The 21846-nt window shown below is 36.2% G+C and overlaps 1 protein-coding gene across 3 annotated transcripts; it reads left to right on the top strand.

Moving 5' to 3' along the window:
• The first annotated feature begins 6291 nt into the window (after positions 1–6291).
• On the top strand, positions 6292–21298 carry LOC18436027 (RNA-binding KH domain-containing protein). Of its 3 annotated transcripts, none has more exons than XM_088873517.1 (12): positions 6292–6597; positions 7981–8057; positions 12131–12241; positions 14274–14342; positions 17001–17057; positions 17251–17289; positions 17444–17545; positions 17656–17738; positions 17862–17943; positions 18214–18357; positions 18476–18565; positions 20637–21298. In XM_088873517.1, the coding sequence occupies exons 1-12, from the start codon at positions 6390–6392 to the stop codon at positions 20742–20744; spliced, it is 1170 nt and encodes a 389-aa protein (XP_088729643.1). In that variant the 5' UTR covers positions 6292–6389; the 3' UTR covers positions 20745–21298. The 3 variants fall into 3 exon arrangements, with proteins under 3 accessions (XP_088729643.1, XP_088729645.1, XP_088729646.1); XM_088873519.1 differs by having other exon boundaries at positions 18214–18352; positions 18474–18565; positions 20637–20887; XM_088873520.1 differs by lacking the exon at positions 17251–17289.
• Positions 21299–21846: the final 548 nt, after the last annotated feature.

The raw sequence follows: 21846 nt of genomic DNA, 5'->3' as shown, positions 1-21846 counted from the left end.
AGGGAAAAGTTTATATAAAGTTTCCACATTAAAAATGTAGAACTAGGGATGCACCTCAAAAATCCATCGGAAAAGGCTGTTTTAATGTTGAAAAACACTCTAATTGATCATCTCGACATGGAGATGTATGACTATGAAAAATAAAGGATTTTGAGTTCATAAATAGTGCATCTTAGAACACATTATCTAGATCATCCATTTTCAGGATTTTCATATGCTTATAGATCTACTTTATTTTAACTAATTTTGGAGTTTAAAATTTTATAATTAGATATGAAAATAGATTTTGAGATAATCCTAAAAATATTTTACATCAAAATTAGATGTTATGATAAAATTTGAAGGTGCACCTTAATTGGATTGTGTAAGGTTGCAACCTTATGGAAACCGCACCCTTTTTAAAATCTCTAATTTAAAAAAGCCACAACATTCAAACCTGTAAAACCACCCTAAACCCTAATCCTACATAGCCCTAAATTTTTTTTAAATATCTCATTTAAAAAAGCCCCGATATTGAAATTTGTAAAACCACCCTAAACCCTAATATTATGATGTAATAGAGAGAGAAGATTGTACCTTGGCTGTGGCTGGGTTGGTGGTCCCTGTTGAGGTAGTTGTTCTGTAGGGTTTGAGAGAGAGAAGTGCAAGAAAGCTGTGAGGGAAAGAGAAGAAGAAAGCCATGAGGGTGAGAGAGAGGTGCAAGGAGCAGGGAGCACTAAGGGAAAGAGAAGAGGGAGGTCGTGAGGGTGAGCGACTAGAGAGAGGGAGAAAATGAGGGAGGAGAGAGGGGCATCCATCTTGCTTGAGAGAGAGAACTTAAGAGACAAGTACGCTCTTGTTGTACTTATTCTGAAAAATTTAAGGAGAGAGAGAAAAAGAAGGTAAGTATAAGGGCAATTGAATTTTTATCTTGAGATGGGAGTCTTGAGATCAACGGTGATCTATAGGGGTCTCACACCACTATGTGGTAGGGTCTTATAGAATCATTTCTAATATATATGTGGTAGGGTCCTATAGAATCATTTATCATATATATATATATATATATATATATATATATATATATATATATATAGTTATGTTAGGGTGCTTACATTATTGAGTAATTTATCATTGTACTCAACAATTTTGGACTTTTATACCCTTGTTTTGTACATGGAGAATTTTTTTAATAAGCCTATTTTTTGGTCATTAGGAGGGTATTATGGTTATGTTAAGGTACTCACACCATGCAGTAATTATCATTATACTCAACAAAATTTGGACACTTATTTACCCTTGTTTTGTATATAGAGAACTTTTTTTAATAAGTGTATTTTTGGCCATTGCTCTATGTATAAAACAAGGGTATATAAATGTCTAAAATTTGTTCAATAATAAAGTAATCCATAGTGTGTGTGAGCACTTGTAAAAAGGTTTCTGGGTATAGAAGTGTCCAAAATTATTTGTAAATAGTATAAAACAATATTCTCAATAAAATAAAATAACCAAAATACCCTCAAAAGTTTCAAGGGGTAGTTTGGTCATTACATTTTATTAAAGTTCTTTTTAATATTTTTTCTAAGTGCACTCCACTGAAAAGATGTCACCTACTAAAATTTTATATTCATATAAATTTTTTTTTAAAAAAAACTATAAATAAAATACTATGACGCGGTAGATCTAGATCAAACAGTATGTGGCTCACTAATTGGACGGCTTGTGAGGGGCGAAGTATATAACTTCTATGCTATAGAAGAAGTATAAAAATGTTTCCCTATTTTTTAATATTTTTGTGCAGTGTACAAGTGACCCCCATTAGTGCATGACGAACACCCAAGGTGAAGTGGCTGAAGGGCAACAGAGGTGTGTCGATATGGAGAGCACAAGCAACACTTGAGAGAGCATAAGTAACATGTGTTAGGAAATGTGATTGAGGATCATCAATGATTGGCTCCATTTTTCATGCCATCGCATTTTTTTAATATCACATGGGATGCGATGCTGGGAACCTTTTCGCAACTTTTCGACCCTTGGTCCCTATTATTTACTTTTGTTGTATCTGTATCTCTTTTCATAATATCTATGTTCATAATATGCTGTATAGCATTTTTTGAGCTACCCACCTTTTGTTGGCTTTATGAGTTTTTTTGTATAGAGCATCCAGTATGTGGGATGCCTAATCTTTTGAACTTAGAGTATTCCTTCTCAACAATTTCAAGAAAAAAAGGAAAAAAAATTGTATAGCTTCTTTGTAAACAGATTTTTGGTTGCTAATTTAATGCATGTAAGATTTTTTTGGTGTTAGCTTTTTGTCTCAATAAGATGGGCAAAAAATTTGAGAGCAGTCAAATCTGGACTTGATTCTCTTTTATCGGAGAGTGCGCGGACGGAAGCAAATTAGCTTTCCCAATGCAAATACTTACTTTAGTTACTTTCAGTTTCAGTTTGGCTTTAGTGGAACTTGTTCAATATAGAGCTCATTGTATTCTTAAAGAATGAAGAGGTAGTTTAAAGTACACTAAAGGACCGTTTGGATACCTGGAAATATATTGTCTGTGAAATATATTATTGATATAATACATTACTGCATAATGCATTACCTACAAATGGATTGTTACTGTAGTATTTAGATGAAACCTGGAAAATAAATGGCTATTGTTTTGGCTGTCTTGAAGAAACATGGGAAATGCATTATCAACATTTTACCAGCACTTACTTATAAACTATCATTTCTTTTTTTTTTGTATCACAAAATTCCACTGAAATGCAGAATTAAAGTCATCATCACATCATTCCAAAAAGAATTTCTAATAATAACATCATCACCATTCTAAAAAGATTTTCTAATAGTAACTTGTACCATTCTAAAGTCATCATCACACAATTTCTTATTTATTTTGCATGCCTTTGGCACTTGCATCGAATCACTTGTCTTCTAGCATGATTAGACTTTGGTTTCAACATAAGTTATTGGAATAATATGTTTTTATTGTGATAAGCTTTATTTTTATTTATTTATTATAAAAGTCTTTCAAATGTCTATTTATATAATTTCAAATAAGTAATACATTTATGATACTAAATTAAAAATCTTATTAAAAAAATGGGAAGTTATTTTATTAGTAAACTAGGAAGTTTGGTAATTGCAGTAAAAAATTTGAAGTATTGGAGGAAACTAAAGATGTCCCTTATTTCAGTTGAATTTTTACTAATCTCTTATGAGAATTATGTTGAGTGAAATTTTTTATTATAATTATGTTGTGTAATTTATTATGTTGGGTGAAATTTTTAAGAAAAAGGAGCTTAAAAAGAGAGGATGCAAACCAGTTATTAAGGTTCAAGAAAAAGGGGACGAAGCTTAGAAAAAGAGGGAGCACTTATTCAAACCGTGTAGGCGGCTTAGCATTAGCATTTTATTAAGTTGGGATTAGAGAGGGAGTGAGCACCTATGTTACCATTTTATTAAACTGGGATTAGAGAGTGAGGGAGCACCTATCCAAACCGAGTAGACGGGTTGGCATTTTATTAAGTTGCGTTAGTGCGTGAGGGAGGGAGCACCTATTAAAAAATTGAGTAGGCGGGTTGGCATTTTATTAAGTTGGGATAGTACAGAGACATGCACGTGAGAGATTTCTAAATATTACCCGTTAAACGCATAATAGATTTTTTACCTTTCACCGCATGTAATATATTTTATGATTTTTGAGGAAATCGGTAATCTCTTACTTACTATAAATTGTATCCTGAAAATGTCATATTTACTTCTCATCGATTGTCATATAATAGATTTTCCCATACCCAAACCGCCGTAGAGTTGTACTCATCATTATCATAACCACTCTGGCAATAAAGGATTACTTTTTAGGTTGCATCAAGTCGAACAATACGTTATCGATGGAGTTACCTATTCCTTCCCCATAAATTTTCTTACATGAAATTATCAGTTCTTAGACATACATTGTCATACCAAAATTACAACAAAAACAAACAATTCTGGCACTTTAGAGATGGCATGGATTGAAAGTTGTTATTTCTACACTCAGTTCCAATAAATTACATCAAACTAAGGCAGTATAGAAGCCTGCTTGGCTTGCAGCTTAATCAAATCCAACACAAAAACCATCCTCAGTTGCTTCTTGGTTCTTTTTCACTCGCCATGCAATCAGCCTATAAACCAACATTGCTTTCTCTTCCCTTCCCCAATTGAATCTCCATGCTATCATGGGCATTTCTACTACTCAGTGTCGTTATAAGTTCACCATTGTTATCAACTTTGGTTTCATTTTCAGTCTCTATAATCTGCAAACCGATTAATGGTAATCTGGTTATTGTGCAACCTCTAACGATAAAAGGAATCTCATCACTCACCAAAAATAGAGGAAAATAAAAAACATTGGGATGTACTGTTTATTGCCTATACTTTATCATACCAATAATATTGTCGGTGATAGAGACAAAGTTTCTTCTTTAGAGAGAAAAATTACTTCAACAAGGAACCCATAACCACATCTATATAGTAAATATCAAACAAAAGGCACAAGAGAAAACCATTAAATTGAGCAATAGACATAGGGGGCATCATGTTCTATGATGATATAACAAAAAGCCAAAATATAACAATAACATCTCCGAGCTTACTGCATATAAATCTTTTCAGGAGCATTTTGGCAATAAAATCATCTAATTATTAGTAGCATCCTCATCAAAATTTCTATTAGTGAAAGGCAACTTTCTGGTTCGTACTAGAGCGTCTAAACCGAATTTAAAGACCTAAGGGTTTTCTTTCAAATATTGTTTGATTTGGCACCATGAGGTTTATCATTATTTTACACATATATTAGATCATATAGCTTTATTATCATTTCAGTCAGCTGAAAATTCATTGGCAAATCCGATGTATCTCTTAATTTCAATGCATTAATGTTGAGTGATTACATAAAACAATAGTTCCACAACCCCGAACCGCTGAAGATAAATGTAAATACCATGGGGTTGCAAAGTCGAAAGCATGATAGATTACCGGATAGACCTCATTGTCTTCTGTGTTATTCTAACCCATCTATTTGAAAGTGCCCATGCATCAAGATCAAGAGAGGGGGCGAGAGAAGAAAATGGAATTCCAATTCAACATACTAAAATTTTCACGTTACCAAATCCTTCAAACCCAATCCCAAGTGCACAAGATCAATATACAGAGAGAAGGAACGGAAAATAATACAAAGAGGACCTTCAAAGCCAACAAAGAGTAAAACAATATGGCATTTTTGAGCCCCTTACTTCAGGCAGCCGTCACCTCAAAATGTCGGGAACTAGAGAGAAAAATAAAGTAAAAATCCTAATTAGGAAACAAGATTACGAGAAAGAACTCACAACTTCCTCAACAGCGATAAATCCTCACACAGTTTTCATAGCAAGAGAATTTGAAAGATAGAGAAAATGCGCTATAAAATGTGTGAAAAAAAAAAAAACAACAAAATTTTCATTTCAGAAAAAGCCTAGATCTCACTACCCTCTGAGTAAAGCTTCATCCTTTGCCTCTGAAAATTATTCCTTGCCCAAAGTTTTTAGTACCCCCCTGCTTATCGAGCTTGGCCATGGCGAACCAGGAACCCTTCCATATTTAAAAACCATGAAAGCCCAAGTTTCCTTTAAGAACTACTGGATCAAATGCGAAGACAAGGTAAAAGAATGGGCAACATTTAGAATAGAAACTCAATAGCTAGGGGAAAGAAAGATAAGGCAAGAACAATTGATAGAATAAGCCACATGGCCATGAATCCGGGGTTAAGGTTTCCTAAGTGTTTTGGTATCTTTGTCCGACTCTGGTTCAAAAAATGAGGAGAAACCATACTGCTTAGATATATCAGTATCTGATAAAACAATTGATAACATTAACGGCATCGAAACAAGCCATAAACCAAATGAGAAACAAAGAAGGATATGGTTTCTATTATGGTTTCCATGGGGGCCAGCCGCATATTGCAGAAATGCACGCTTGGCAATAAATATATTTTTTAAATGTAATTTGATCGAATATATAATCTTAACATGCATTTCATGTACATGAGTTTTTTCTGAAAGCTAAAAATAATAATTATATTAAAAAAACATTTGAACGGTTGGTTACCGTTAGTTTTTAATTGGACCACCTATTATACCTCTGGACCGCATAATGTAGAAATGCGGTCCAGCCCCGCATGAAACAATTTTCCAATGGGAAAACTCGCAAACCTAGTTTTCGTATTAGGTCTTAGAAAGCCCATCGAACCTCTGCTCCCTCCCTAAACTAGTTCGAGAGCGAGAGAGGGAGGGTGTTGCAAGCCATTTATTTCTGAAACTGATGATAATAAGGAGAGAGTGAGAGTGAGAGAAGTTGCAGAGCCATTTTTGAAGCTGATAACAAAGGCATGGAGTCTGCAGAGGTCAATGGAGGAGGGGAAGACGCGACGTTAGTTGGGGAGAAGAAGAAGAAGCACAAGGGGAAACACGATAAACCAAAACCATGGGATGATCCAAGCATTGATCACTGGAAAATCGACAAGTTTGATCCTTCATGGAACGGGGGAGGAATGCTTGAAGTTAGCTCCTTCTCCACCTTGTTCCCTCAATATAGAGGTGCTCTGGTTTTTTCTATTGCTCTGTGTTCTGTTGCTCCTGTATTTTCTTGGATTCTGATCTTTGCTGCAGCTAGAAACCGTGATTTACGTTTTTTTTTTTTTTGTTTTTTGTTTTTTGTTTTTTGTTTTTGTTTTTGTTGTTTTTTGTTTTTTTTCTGTTTTTATTTACTTATTGTACTTTAGGGAACTTCCAATGTTGATATGGTTTTTCTGTGCTGGTTTTTCCATGCCTTCAATGTGTTTTAGGGCATTGGATTATTTGGTTCTTTTCTATTGATTATTAAGAATTGGGAGTTAGATTTTGTTCTTGTGCTTTTAGAAGTTTTAGAATGGATGGAAGATTTATTAATATTTTTGTTCATGATATATTTTAAGCATGCTATTGTTTTGATCGAGTGTTCATGGTTGTACATGGAAACGTGCTTATTGCTGAGAAATTTTCTTGAACGGGTTGCAATGGACTTGAATGGTAGTCGCTTACCATTTATTGGAATTTAATCAGGACATTGAAAATTTTGAAATTTTTGTGATTTGAAGTCTTGGACAAACCATGAGAAATGATGATAAGAGAACTTAAGAAATGTTAAAATATTTGGGAGGTTGCAAAGAGCTCACTACAGGAAAATAAAATTTTAATAAATAAGTTTCAAATAAGAGCTGAAACATTTCCGAGATTTTGATTAAAATATGTTAAAAAAACTGTTGAAACCCAGTATTTATAGGATATTAGTCAAGTTTTAAGCTTCTCTCAAGTTGGTGTTTGACACTTGATATCTCAGCATTTCCTTTGACTTCAATTCAAATTTATATAAGCAATTTTACATTTTGATATATTTTTATTTCTGTTGATGCATGTAACTCTGTTTGACACTCGATGTCTCAGAATTTCCTTTGACTTCTATTGAAATTTATCTAGGCAATTTTACATTTTGATATATTTTATTTTCTGTTGAAGTAAATTACATTTTAAGTTTTTATTTTCTTTTTTCTTATTTATGTATCTTCCTTTACTTATTAGTAAATATTAGCATTGCTTGATGATTGTTAATAGGGCCGATTTCTGTTTAAGTTTGCCCTTTTCTATATCTCTTATGATCTTCATAGGCTGCTTGACGATGAATATTCAATATTTTTCGATTTTCAGCTGACTTCCAATGTGGTTGGTTGGTGGGTTTATTAGTGTGTCAATGTCAATATTTGTTGGATGTGCTCTCATCTCTGGCAAATTGTTTGACTTGTTAGATTCAGTCATCTTTCTTTGGGATTGCCCTTTGATAACGTAATCTAAACTACAAATCATCTAGAGTAGAAAAAAATGATGTCTTCCAAATATGCTACAACTTTATGGTGCCTCATGTTGCTTTTATCTTTCTGTTTCCAGAGAAGTACCTACAAGAGACTTGGCCCATTGTGAAACGTGCATTGAAAGAGTCTGGTGTTGCATGTGAGCTTAATCTAGTAAGTTTTTGAATGAGCTTTTATACGTTTCAGATAACATGTAGCATCTCATAATCATTGTTTTGTATTGTTGTGTGTTGATTTCTAGAAGCTGTTTTTAAATACATATACTTTCCTATGCTCTTGAATAAATTCAAATTTTTTGGTACCTTATAACCTTAGGTATATATGTTAAATGCGTAGATGCTTCAATGTGGTGCTACTATTTTATCACCATTACAAGTGCATGCCTCAAATGGCATATCAAGTAGACTGGATGTTTTAAATAAATGGACCATTCAAGTCCTTGAAATTTAAGCTGATGTTTCTGTCTTCCCTCTCAATCAATATCTACTTTATAAGTACAAGAGCTCTATTGATGTGTATGCTTGAGGATTCAACTTTTATTTGTTTAAGATTTTCTCAATGCTGCTACAAACTAAAATGTTTTGGATTTGTAAAGTTCTTTTCTTGCCCCTTTTATTGTTTTTTATTATAAACTATTGGTTTTAATGTAAACAAAATTTGTACAACTGTAGATGGACTCGTGAACACCTTAGGAACACTATTGAAAACAAAAAATGTTTTGTGAGTTATGCAAAAACTTGGTGATGGGAAGTTGCCCCATAGTTACCGGAAGGCATTCAAAAACCAAATCAATTTAGGAATCAGAAGGGCAGAATCGCCGCCGGCTGGACGATTCTTGTTTATGGAATTGATGTCTGTACAAGAGGAATTGTGGGGAATGAGATTCCTATTTTTAGGAATTGAGATCCCTATATAGATGGAATCGAAACTCCTAGCGCATTGGAATTGAGTTTCCGACCTAGTTGGAATTGACCAATATGGGATCGAGGTCCCTTCATTTATGGAATTGAGATTCCGACATCTTTGGAATCGAGAGGGAACTGAGAGGGAAACCATGCATGTTTCAATGGCATTTCATTGACCGACATTCCATACATGCATGTTTACATTATTTCTAACCTCTTGGAATAACAATTTCTCCATTGGATTAATACAATGCATATTTAAATAATTAAGTAGAGAACGTGGACCACTACTTTGGTTTCTGTTGGTCATTTCATGCTAAAAAAGATGATCTAAGCATCACTGCTCGGAAAAAAAAACAAGGGAAGAGGGCGGGGGGTTGGGGGAAGGGAAGTGGTAGAATTCTTGTAAATGTGGAAACCTGTTGCAACAAGTGTAGAATCAAGATTCACCAATTGAGGAGTCGGGAATCAGTAAATACTGGAAATGAGATTCTATAAGTGTTGGAATCAATATTCTTAAAATAAGGAATCAAGATTCTAGACTTCACGGAAATAGGTTCCGTGAAGATTCCTACTCGGAATTGCTGAATCGGGGTTCCGAATCGGAATCACGACCTTCAGTGAGAGATTCGGGTTACTATGAGTTGCCCCATCGTTGGTGTAATTTATGAGGTTGAGTGGGTGGCGAAGATACTAGGTTATTGGACACTCCCTTTAGCTGGCTATTGGCATAGAGATTTGAATGAAGACATCGACTTATAGTGACGAAAGGGAAATGGGAAAGAGAGTGTTCTTGATGCCCATCTCGGGAGGCTAGGAAGAAATCTTGTGGACATCCATTGATGATAATGGAGAAGAGGGTGGTAAAAATGCGGCTGTTAATTGATTCGTGCCATTCCTTGCTGAAACGTATCATAGATGCCACCTTGTCAATGACGGAATCTACATGGTCATGGAAACCAGTTGCAACAAGTGTAGAATCGAGATTCACCAAATTGAGGAGTCAGGCATCAGTAAATATTGGAAATGAGATTCTATAAGTATTGGAATCAAGATTCTTAGAATAACGAATCGAGATTCCAGACTTCACAAAAATAGGTTTCGTCAAGATTCCTAGTCGGAATTGCTGAAGCGGGGTTCTGAATCGGAATCACGACCTTCAGTGAGAGATTTGGGTAACTATGAGTTGCTCCATCGTTGGTGTAATTTATGAGGTTGAGTGGGTGACGAAGATACTAGGCTATTGGACACTCCCTTTAGCAGGCTATTGGCATAGAAATTTTGAATGAAGACATCGACTTATAGTGACGAAAGGGAAATGGGAAAGAGAGTGTCCTTGATACCCATCTCGGGAGGCTGGGAAGAAATCTTGTGGACATCCATTTATGATGATGGAGAAGAGGGTGGTAAAGATACAACTGTTGATTGATTCACGCCATTCCTTGCCGAAACCTTTCATAGACACCACCTTGTCGATGATGCAATCTACATGGTCATGATGTTTCTTGAGGTCCAATTTGCGTGTTGGGCCTTGGACATTGGATGGTATCTTTTGTGGATGCTTCATGGGCAATAAGGGCCCTGTCCAAGATTTGATGGCCTTGCAAAGTGCAGCTTGGGTCCTCGAGATGAGCTGCTTGAAGACTAGTCTTCGACATGACCTTGATCTCTCCCGCACCTTCAAGTTGTGATCAATGCAATTAATGTAGATTTTTTTCCTTTTGGATGACTCCTCTGTTATGAAATTTGTTGAACATGACAATGGTGTTAGGCCCAATGGATTCCAAGAATTGATGAAAGATAGCTACAACAAGCCCATCACGCCCTAGGGCTCTATCGGTCATGAGTAGTTATGGCCTTGACAACTTCTTCTTTGGAAAAAGGTTGCTCTAACCAGGCTGCACTCTCTTCAAAAATCCTTTGGAAATGTTTGAGATGTGTCGTATCCGGGAACTATCTACAAAGAATTGCTTTTGCAAGAAGGCAATGATGACTCAGGACATGCCAGCTTGGTCTTTGTATACCTTTCCCCCATGTTTAATGTGTAGGATAGCATTGCTTCTTGTCCTACAACTAGCTGTTCTATGGAAGAAAGAGTCATCTCTCCCTTTGTCATCCATTTTACCTCAGATCTTTGAAGCTAGAAAATTGGCTCTTGCTTCAAAACTTCTTGGGATTTTGCCTCAATCTCAATTCTTTTGCTTCTCCCTAAAAGATTTAGGTGTCTGGAATCCACAAGGTCAAGGTCAGCTAATTCTACCAGAATGGATTCTTTTCTGTTGTATGGTTTCCCGAAATGGTTTAGGTTCCATATTTTAACTTCTCTTTGAGAAGTTGAAGCTCCTCATATAGGTGAAAACTAGCACACTCATTGAAGGGATGGAGACCAGTTAACACAAGATGTGTATCTAGCAGGATAGGGATGAGGTCCAAACACAGGCTGAGGTAGATTTTATGAGTGAAACCCCTGGTGTGCTGCTGCCCAGTACAAGTTCACCAAGAATCTCTCCAATTTTGTTAGAATGGGGCTATCTCTATTATTGGACCAGCTAAATGAGACAACATTGAGGGGCATGTCTATAAGGTTGTGCATATTCACAAATAAGGATAAGCACTCCATTCTAGCTGTGATTCAGCCCCCTCTTTTTCCCGGAGGATCATCTGGTGATGTCGAAGTGGCCACCTAGAAATCATGGGCATGAGAGGAGTATTGGATTTAGTCAAGTTCTAGCCAAAATCCATTGGAGTCCTTAAGGCGAGCTGGAAATATTAATGAACACTGAGTGGGATCCCAGGTTGGTTGAGAGTTGGGTTAAGATGTAGGATCTCGAAGGGACCCAAATACCTCTAGAAGCGCCTTGGACCGGAAGAGCGGCCCACAACACGTCTTCTTCACCAAAGAAAGTGACCCTCTAGCAAGACTAGTGTGTCCTTTTGTGTTTTGGTAAGGGATAGGATATTAGGGTCAAAGCTTTTTGATAAAGAGTGATGGAGCTTTTTCTCCATGTCTCCCAAACCCTAGATTTTTTTCTTGCTCACTTTCTTGGGGTTCAGTATCCCTTTTTGGTACTGACCAACATATTCAATCCGTGATGACCTGTATCTTATGGCATTTTCTTGCTTGGACTTTAGAATTTCAGCGCAGCACAACATATTGGCTGTTTTTGGGGTTTTAAAGCCTGATTCTTCCTGGATGTAATTTTCTGCTGCTTACTGTAGCTTGATATCTTGTGTGTGGTTGGGTTTCCATGTTTTACTTTTGTTTATTGCCATTTTGGACTAGTTTTTGTGGCTTGTCATGATAACGTATTTATCATGTAGGTTGAGGGGTCCATGACCGTTTCCACAACTCTTAAGACTAGGGATCCTTACGTTGTTGTGAAAGCTCGGGATTTGATAAAGCTTCTATCTAGAAGTGTCCCTGCGCCTCAGGTATGCCTAATTAAGTTTGTTACCTCTTTCAGCAATTAATTCTTGAATGGATGATTAATGATTTCTTGCTCTTCGATATCCCATCTTGTGGATGAAACTTGTTTGTTTGACCATGTCATGATGAAAAACATGATAAATTCTTAAATTCTTATTGGTTATACATTACATTTTGCTGGGCATCTTTAAGGGGTAATTATAAGAAAATGTCTTTTTCATTTCGTTTTTTATCTAATTTTCTTCCTGTATATAATGAACCACTTTGATCAAGGGGAAATTTATTTGGGGTAGGGCTTACAATGGCTATGATGTAAATGCAGATGCGGCCGTCTAGGTGTTGCCTTGCCAACCAAGGCAACACCCTGGACATCTTGGCAAATCACCCTTAGCTGTTGGACGCAAAATTGGGCATCTGTAGGTGTGCCATTGATAGGGCCCAAAGTCCCAAAAATGTGTGTGTGTGTAGAGAGAGAGAGAGAGAGAGAGAGAGAGAGAGAGAGAGTCTCCTTGCATGATGCTTCGACAATTGTGATTCCCTCTAATTAGGGACTAAAGAGAGTAGTCATGGATTGAATCAAAAGAAAATAACGAGAGTGAGAGCAGATGGAAACCCATCAAGAAAGCAAGGGAGAGGGGTTACTTATTATGAGAGGCTGAGAGCGAAATTTAACTACCTCTAGAGAGAGATCGAATGGAAATGGTGATTGCTCTCTAGCCAGAAAAAAGTTTCATCAATGGTCATACTGTGATGGAGAGAATCTCTTTATACCACCGTCAACCTATTGATTGAATACTGATGATCCTTATACCTGTGTTTTCCATACTTTAGCGGACTATAACATATTTCCCATTTTAAAAGGAAGGTGAGGTTTTGGTCGTCAGCCAGTACACCTATTCAAATGTGTCTTACCTTTCAAAAGATCCAAAATTTTACGGGTTGATAATCTCGACTGACACAATCATGAGTATGCTAAAAAGAAAAAGAGCGAGAAATGAACCATACTGATAGTGTATTTTAATTTTTTCTTTCCAAATTTACTTTTTTTGTCTTTACAAATCATCAGAATTGCACTATTTTGGACTGCAAATTCCCGGATAAATACGTAACTGCATTTTAGTGGATTAAGATTGCTTTCAGATAGTAAATCCATGAAAAATCTGGGTGAACTCATGCGTTCGTGGGTGCATAATAGACATTTCCTTTGAAAAATTTAAAATACCAAATTTTGGTGTTTCACGTACTATCTATAGTTATATATTAATTTTTATGTTTTTAAGGAAAATTTCATTCTGTATAGTTGATGTTTAATGCTCTTTAGCACGCGTACATTACTTATATCATGTGATAATTATTGTCTCTTAATAATATAATATAATATGATATGATGATAATAATAATATCATTTTTATTAATATTAATATTAATATTAATACTAATACTAAGCCAATATGCACCCAGTTTCTTTGAAGTATTAATTTGAGATATCATGAGCTCCATTAATCATCGTGCTCTATCTAATTTTGGTTACTGATTTTGTTTTTTGGATTTTCAATTGATTTTGTGTTTTACATTTAATGCTCAATGTACGGTGCGTGTTGAGAGAGAGAGAGAGAGAGAGAGAGAGAGAGAGAGGAGAGAGAGACTCCAACTGTTTCTTACAGAGAAAAATGCATGTATGCGAAAGAAAGATGCCCTCCTGGTGTTCAATGGGAGATACCATTTAAGTAGTTTGATGTAATGTCTTGGATAGGGATTCCAAATGGACAACAACAACAGTTACAGCAGCAGCAGCAACAACAGCATTATAATGTTGTTGAGGCCAAGACGGGCCAAAGCTGCCAGCCTTGGCCAATACCCTAGGCGGCCTCCTAGACGGTGCCTTGGCCACCTAGCTGGGTGCCTAGAGGACCACCGCTTAGGTGCCTGCCTAGCACTAGGTGAGGCTCCTCAAGGCACCGTCTAGGGGTGGGCATATTTTTAAACATTGCAGAATTAGTTATGATTTTTGACTGCTTCCATGCTTTGATGTTACAGGCAATTAAGATACTGGATGATGAGATGCAGTGTGACATCATAAAGATTGGTAGCCTCATCAGGAATAAGGTATTCCTTTTGTTTTGTTTCCTTGGTTTCCTGTTCTTTGTTGTTGACTTGATCCAAATAATATGTAATGTGATCTGTATTTTGGTGAACCTATATTATTTTCAGGTTTGAACTTTCCATTAAGTGAATCGACTCTGTATTTTCTGAATATAAGTAGATTATGTTATTCGAGTGGATATATGAATCTACCAAGCTAAAAGAAACGAAATAGGAATGTATATGGAAATGGTTGTTGGGATAAATGAAGTTGAGCATGCATTTTGATACCCATTTGTAACACTTGCTATGAACATGTGCAGTTCCAGGGACCCTCAATAGCTGGTTCGTGGGGCAGATATGAGTTGGCATTCCTTTTTTGATTGTTATGTTACTTGGTATTCTTATTTTCAGCAGTCATAACCATGTCGAAAGGAAGAGTTGATTTGTTCATAAAATGGACAACCTATTTTGACATGGTCTATGAAATGTGAGACCTATGATTATATATAGAAAGTGAACAACCATATAGTCACAGATAATTTCTATAGCTTCTATATGGGGTGGGCAGAAGTATCATTTGATAGATGTAAACGAAGAAGACTGTACTTTGTGTATGCCTCTGTGTAGTTTTAATGGTATGCCTCAATTTGTAGTTCTAGTGGTAATTATTTTTTAACTCTGATATGTATATTTTTGTTGGTGGTTCTTTTCACAATGTAATATAAATTTTGTAAATTTTAGACTTTGTTTTGTCTCTTCATAGTTATGCATTTATAGGAGTGTGGAAAATTAACTAAAGAGTGCTATGCAGTCGATATAAGTTTTTATCTACTGTCCGAAGGGCATTGTCATTTTGAAATTCATTGATTTACTGAAGAGTTCTAGGCAGATGAAATGCATTTTCATAATTCCGAAACGCTTGTTGAGGGGCTAGATAGTTTGTTTAGATATATGGATTTGATGCTTGAACATTAGGAGACAATCCAAGTTAGATGACAATAGATATGACCAAGTCAATAAAAAAGGTTATTTACTTTCTGTCAACATTAAAAGTCTTTAAAAAAAATAACCAATGTGCACTCCAGTCAATATGACATGTATGGATATTGCTACATGGCAAGATGACTAGAAATGATGAAGAGTAATGTTTTAATATTATGGTAGGGCAGTGGTGAATTTGAATTTATGATTGACAATAATTTAGTGAAATGAAAAGAATTTTTTTTGGGATCGACAGGTCAAGTTAGAAGTTATCATGCAGTTAGGTATCTTATAATTGGGGTTAGTATCTAGCTATGTTACAGGGACATGAATACGAGTGTTAGTATTCCAGAATTAATACGTGTCAGAAATGCCAATCCTAAAATTGGCATTTCAGACATAATGCATCTGTGCATCAGTTGGGTTGGAGGTGGGATATTAAGTTTTATGAAAGACTTAAGTGAAATTTCATCAAAAGAAAAAGTTACGCTCGTGTGTTCGAGTTTCAGATGCCAGGTCAACTTGACTCATACATTGGCTATGTTTTTACAAATGAAAAGTAGGGATATACTGAAGTTTTCTTCTTTTATATAATTCTTTTTGATCTGTCTAACAAATTGTCTTTTCTGGGCTGGTAGTAATGTGTGTGCTTACTAGATGAGCTGGTTTGATTCCCATATTTGTCGCAATCTCCTTTTCTTTTTTTTTCTTTTTTTTTATTTTAAATTACATACAAATTTTTGATAATCTTACTGTGTATTTCTGAGTTTATTGTTTCACTCAGCAAGTTTATCCAGTGTTGGTCGTAACCAAGTCAGCCACCTATCTCAAGTTTTTTAACACAGGCATTATACATGTCACGTCTAATGTGTAAAAACCTGCAACTATTGGTTTCACCTAGACTGTGTTACGGGTAAAAATGCATGCAGTACTAGTCTTATGGCTGTCTTAGGTTACAAGTGATGTGGTATTACTTAGATGACTAGCTGGATTTGATACCCATCATACATTCCTCTTTGGGTTTGATCCCCAGTGGAGTTGGAATTATTATTTTTCTTGATCAGGAAAAGAAGGGTCTTTTGGCTGCAAATCATATATGAACATGTATATGATTTATTTAAATACGACATCCTGTGAATTCCAAGCTTATCTATATTTTAGGAATTGGGCTTGTGTTTGATTGGTCAAGATTGCTTGGGCGTGATTGGTTAGGTATTGACTATTGCAACACTATTCCCAAGTTCATTCTACCACTGAACTACCCAAATCAATGAAAAACTCACCTGTATGCTGGGTTGTGACATCTAGAACTATCACTTCCCTGGTGAGTTGATACTCATATGGGTGGACCTGGTCACAGTAGGAGCACTCAATGGTACGATTAATCTGTAAAGCTACTATGTTTACCAATTATATTTAACTCGCGTTATCTGCTTAGTCGCAATGGTTTAATTGCTCCAAATACTTTTTAATTGTTACAAAAATAGACCTAATTGCTTTTCTTAATGTGATTGTTGATAAAAAGGCACGAAGACAATATCATGTTCTTAAGAAGAGCATTACATAGGGTTCATTGTGATGCGTAATGCTACAAAACAATTACACGGAGGTGTTGGTTGGGTAAATTCATTGAGGGTGGTAACTCTTCTTTGTATAATAGCAGTCTTTCTTTTCTAAATACATGGTTGTTATCTGCAGGAGCGATTTGTTAAGCGAAGGCAGCGTCTATTAGGTCCCAATAACTCAACTCTGAAGGTATGCTTCTATATTAAAGAAAAATCTGCATCGATGCTCATGTAGGATGGTGGTTATCGATTCTCTATAAGATGCTACCTTCAGTCTTTGTTTAGAGGATTCGAGTAGGCTATTTTGTAAGAATTCAGAATTAGATCTCAGTTATTTTGAAATCTTTTTTTGATATTTGTTGTGAATCCTCTGTTGGGTTTAGGCTATGGAGCTTTTGACGGGTTGTTATGTTCTGGTTCAGGTTAGTAACTGCATCTTCTTCCTCTCCTCTGAGGTTACATGTTTATGATGGTTGTTTTTTTTCTTTTTCTCTTTGATTCATGCCTTAATTTAAGATACTTGCTCCACTATAGGAAGCTGGTTATAAAATATACTCCTGTTATGTTGCTGTTTAGGGAAACACTGTTGCAGCCATGGGTTCATTTAAGGGTCTTAAGCAAGTTCGGAAGATTGTGGAGGATTGCATCCACAATATACATCCCATATACCACATCAAGGTTCCATAGGCAACATACTTTAGCTGAATTTGTTAATAAACCGTTTATACAAGCAATGAATGCCTAGTATTAATGTGCTTTCCTTGTTTGTCCTTTTTCCCAAAAAGCAGACGCTCATGATTAAACGAGAACTTGCAAAAAACCCTGAGCTTGCAAATGAGAATTGGGACAGATTCCTCCCCAAGTTTAAGAAGTATGGAGCTGGCCATCTTGTTTGATTAGTTCTTTTTTTGTTTCTGGTTTTTCATTACCCTCTAGCGTTCATGTTTTCTGCGTGCTGATCCTTTCTGTTTCTGATGGTTTTTGTTATTTTCAGGAAGAATGTCAAGCAAAAAAAAGTGAAAGTTAAAGAGAAGAAACCATATACTCCTTTTCCTCCTCCTCAACAGCCTAGCAAGGTGAGTCAGAATGTGATACCTCTCATCTCTTTAATCTTGGAAATTCCATGGTTTCAATTCTGGTGAGTCCTGTCCCATTTCTGTTATAATGATGCCATTATTGTGATGCATATTTTATTTATCAACAGTTGAACTTAGTACCATGTAGGTTCAATAGTTGATTTTTCTTTGAGTTTGCTTCCAACCTCAAATTTCACTTCTATAACTAGTAAAAATAATCGCAAGTGACTTTAGTATTTTTTTTTTTTGGGGTTATTCTACTATATACAGGTGGATCTCCAATTGGAAAGTGGTGAATATTTCTTGAGTGAGAAGAAGAAGTTTGCTAAGAAGTGGCAAGAGAAGCAGGAGAAGCAAGCAGAGAAAACAGCAGAAAACAAGAGAAAACGAGAGGCTGCGTTTGTTCCTCCTCAGGTTTGAAAGTGTTTTTTTTCAATAGTTAACTGCCAGACATTGCTGAGCTTTGATTGATTTCACTGTTTTAGACTTTCAAGATTCTATGCCTTACTGCTATGAATCATTGTCTTGTTAGGAACTTATTAACGCAACAAGCTCTGTGGATCAAACCAAATCCGCTGGACAAGATATGGATGACGTGTCTGCCATGGCAAAGTCCTTGAAGGTATTGAACATGGTTGTGGTTTTGTTTTTCTGTGTTTGTATCAAAATTCATAAATAGCCTTATTCCCTTTGCATCTTGTAATTGAGGAATTAAGGAAACATGGATACAGAAGAGAAATCAGATTCACACATTAAATGGATTGAATCCATCTGCCTTCGAGAACCTACCTGATTAAGCGTCAAGTTATAAATTTTATCTTGTGTCAACTTGACTTGCCTAGAACTCTTTTCTAGAACCTCCTTCCATGCATATTCAGCTCTTTCCTTCTGTGCTTTTATCTAACTTATCCAAAATGGTCATGTAATAAAGCACAACGAAATTTCATGATCTTTTCCCCCTATAGAAAAATGATACATATGGGTTCTTCATTTCACTGGCACAAGTCATAATTGCCTTCTCAATTTCATGGTGCATTCAATTTTTATTGTGTTTGACCATTTTGCTACATTATCATTTTGTGCATGTAGAGAATTGTTCCAACATGTTTTCTATGCTCAGGTTATATATTCATAACCTGCTTTTTCACCTCATGATTCTTGTCTGCGCAAGGGGCAAGCTTCATCCTTAACTTGAATAATGTTAAAGGCGCCTCTCTGTACTCTACTGGTGAGGCTCCTAAATATACTTCACATCCACACCTGAAAACTATCATCCCAAGTGTTATTGAGAAACAACAGCTGCTGGGATACTGAGGACTGAATGGATGCTAGCATACAAGTGGATGAGTAGTCTATAGAAGTCATGTTAATTTGGGTGATGTCAACCTTGTGGCCTACTTAGTAGCATCCTATTGTTCTTCCAATGTGTAGCACATCTCATGAGTTATTTAATCCATATTCAAAACCATAACAGTTAGTTTTCAGCATCTTACAGCTTAGTTTGTCTGCCAACTGTCCTCTCTAACAACTGGCTCATTTGGAAGGCATTTACTCCTTGCCAAGGTGATTTGGGTATGATCAGTGAGACATGCAAATCACCTGAATATATCTCATTTGGGATGCCTGCTGCAAGCCTCAACAAATTAGTAGTGACCCATCACAATTCAATTATTGGATTCAACTTCGCTAACCGATCCCCATCCTCGAGCAAAATAGCATTATCTGTTTATTTTTTGGTTAAATCACAGGGAAGGGGTTCCCTCCAAGTTTTCATTAGAATGGAAATATTAGTCATGAAGTTTGAGCTTCCCTTAGGATGGTGCAGTTAGATACGTTAGAGGAAAGAGAATCTGGAGGTCTATTTCTCGAAGCATTAATTAACATGGATCAACTCGTCTATTTCGCATCTTAGTTTTCTACAATTTGTGTCTTCTAGAATTTCTTAGCTCTTTGATTGGCTTGGTGAAACTAGTGATGCTACATACTCAACAGGGGGGAAGCACCTCTGAATGCTTGTCTCCGTTTACTTGATCATCTTAGAGGTGGCTGGTGATGCATGTTTGAGCATATACTGGCCATTTGGATAATAACAATCAGTTCTTATATCAGGCATGGGTTGCCTGGGGTGTTGAAAATCAAGTCGTAAGGTATTTTCGGAGGGAGAAAGAAAGGAAATAGAAATAGCCTCTAGCCCTGGTTTGTTAGAGCGGCAGGGTGTCACAAGAGTTCCATCCCTACCACTAAACTATAAAGAAAAAACGTTATTGTTCATAATTTTTCTCTTTGGAGACATCCGATAAAAGCGTATCTTCGTTCTAAGTAATGTGGCATTTGAGAGAGAGAGAGAGGTGCCTCAATTGGGACTGAACCTGCCAAATCAAAAAGCCTGATTGTGATGCCAGAGTCTGGACCGAACTTGAAGCCTGATTGCTTACTAAAGAATTTCTTAAAATCAACTTATGTGAAGGCGAGGCTTCTTCCCGGCCTGCTTTTTTCTCAGCCACACGCACAACACATTCATTTGTGTGTGTGTGTGTCACAGAGAGAGAGAGAGAGAGAGAGAGAGAGAGAGAGAGAGAGAGAGAGGTGTTCCAGTTCATGAATGTCTATTAAACTCTATAGTTTTATAGATGATTGTGATCTTTCTTCAAATGCTATTAATTATGTCTCTACGCTTTCCGTCCAATTTGCAGAAGAAGGCAAAGGCACTGGCTAAGCAGCAGTCAGCGGAGAGCCAAGATGCTGTTGCTTATATTGCTGTACCTGTAGAAACATCAAAGAAGAGAGGAAAGCAGAGCTGAATACTAATTTAATGCATTTATCTGTATTGCTTGTGATGCAAATCGCATCGGAGATATATATATATATATATATATATATATATATTGTTGGGACCAATTTTGAGGGATACTCATATAAGGGTTAAAAAGAGATTTTTATTTTATGTTATGGGCAAATTTAAAGAATTTTAGTTAGTTAATATTAGCATAGGAAGTTTCTAGCATTTCATGGTCCTATTTTGATGGCAAATGTTAGCTAAGTTATAAAGAGGAGATGGGTAGGGGGATTTTGATCACGTGAGGGTTGGAGATTTTCTTGAAAAGAGGATCTAGGGGAGAGAAGATACGGAAAGTGGGAAAAGTGGTCAACGTGAGGGGAAAGAGATTTTTGCATTCTTGGGATAGATTTATGAGTTATGGGTTACTGATATCAAGAGAGAGAGAGAGTAATTGGGTTTTTTAGTTTTTTTTTTGTCTTATATTAAAAAGGAAAACTCAGTAGAGACTTAGGCTTGGAAATTTTTGTTGAGACTTTTATAAATGAATAAAAGAGTGTATTCTTCCCATGGTTTAAATTACGGCCACTTTTTGCTCTCCATCATTGTTGTTTTGCTTGTTTAAGATCGAAATGTTGGATTTAATTTCTTGGGCTCTTTTTGCATCAGCTTAGTAATCCTTTATATTCATATTCACCAACGTGGTACAAGTTTTTGGCCTAGAGCAATTTGGCTGGTGAGCTTGTCAACCTTAATGGAAGGCACATTTGATGCAGAGGACCATAACCATTTCAATATCACTTTTTTTTTTTTTGTTTGTTTGTTCTTTTTTTGGTAACTTTCTTCTCAGTGGTACATTTCACCATACAACTTATTGTCCACCCTTGATCGAAAAGGTGTTTCTATCATTACTGGAAGCAAATGGTCGACACTGCATCTTAAAATCACGTGAGATAGAAAGTAATGGTGTCTTTTGTTGAAGCCAAAATTCTGAGCTGATGGGGTACAGCAATTTTGTTCTCCCTTCTTTTTTCTTTTTTCTTTTTTTCTCCCTTTCCTTATCCATACGTGGTTGGCAATATCAATTGATAAATCAATGAAAGGCTGCTACGTGTTTTTTGCAATCA

This window comes from Amborella trichopoda, chromosome 8 (assembly GCF_054954075.1).
Source record: "Amborella trichopoda isolate Santa Cruz 75 chromosome 8, AtrichopodaSantaCruz75HAP2 v2.0, whole genome shotgun sequence".
NCBI classification, from domain to species: Eukaryota; Viridiplantae; Streptophyta; class Magnoliopsida; order Amborellales; family Amborellaceae; genus Amborella; species Amborella trichopoda.
The sequence above is the reverse complement of the archived record's forward strand: the minus strand, read 5'-3'. Positions and strand labels throughout refer to the sequence as shown.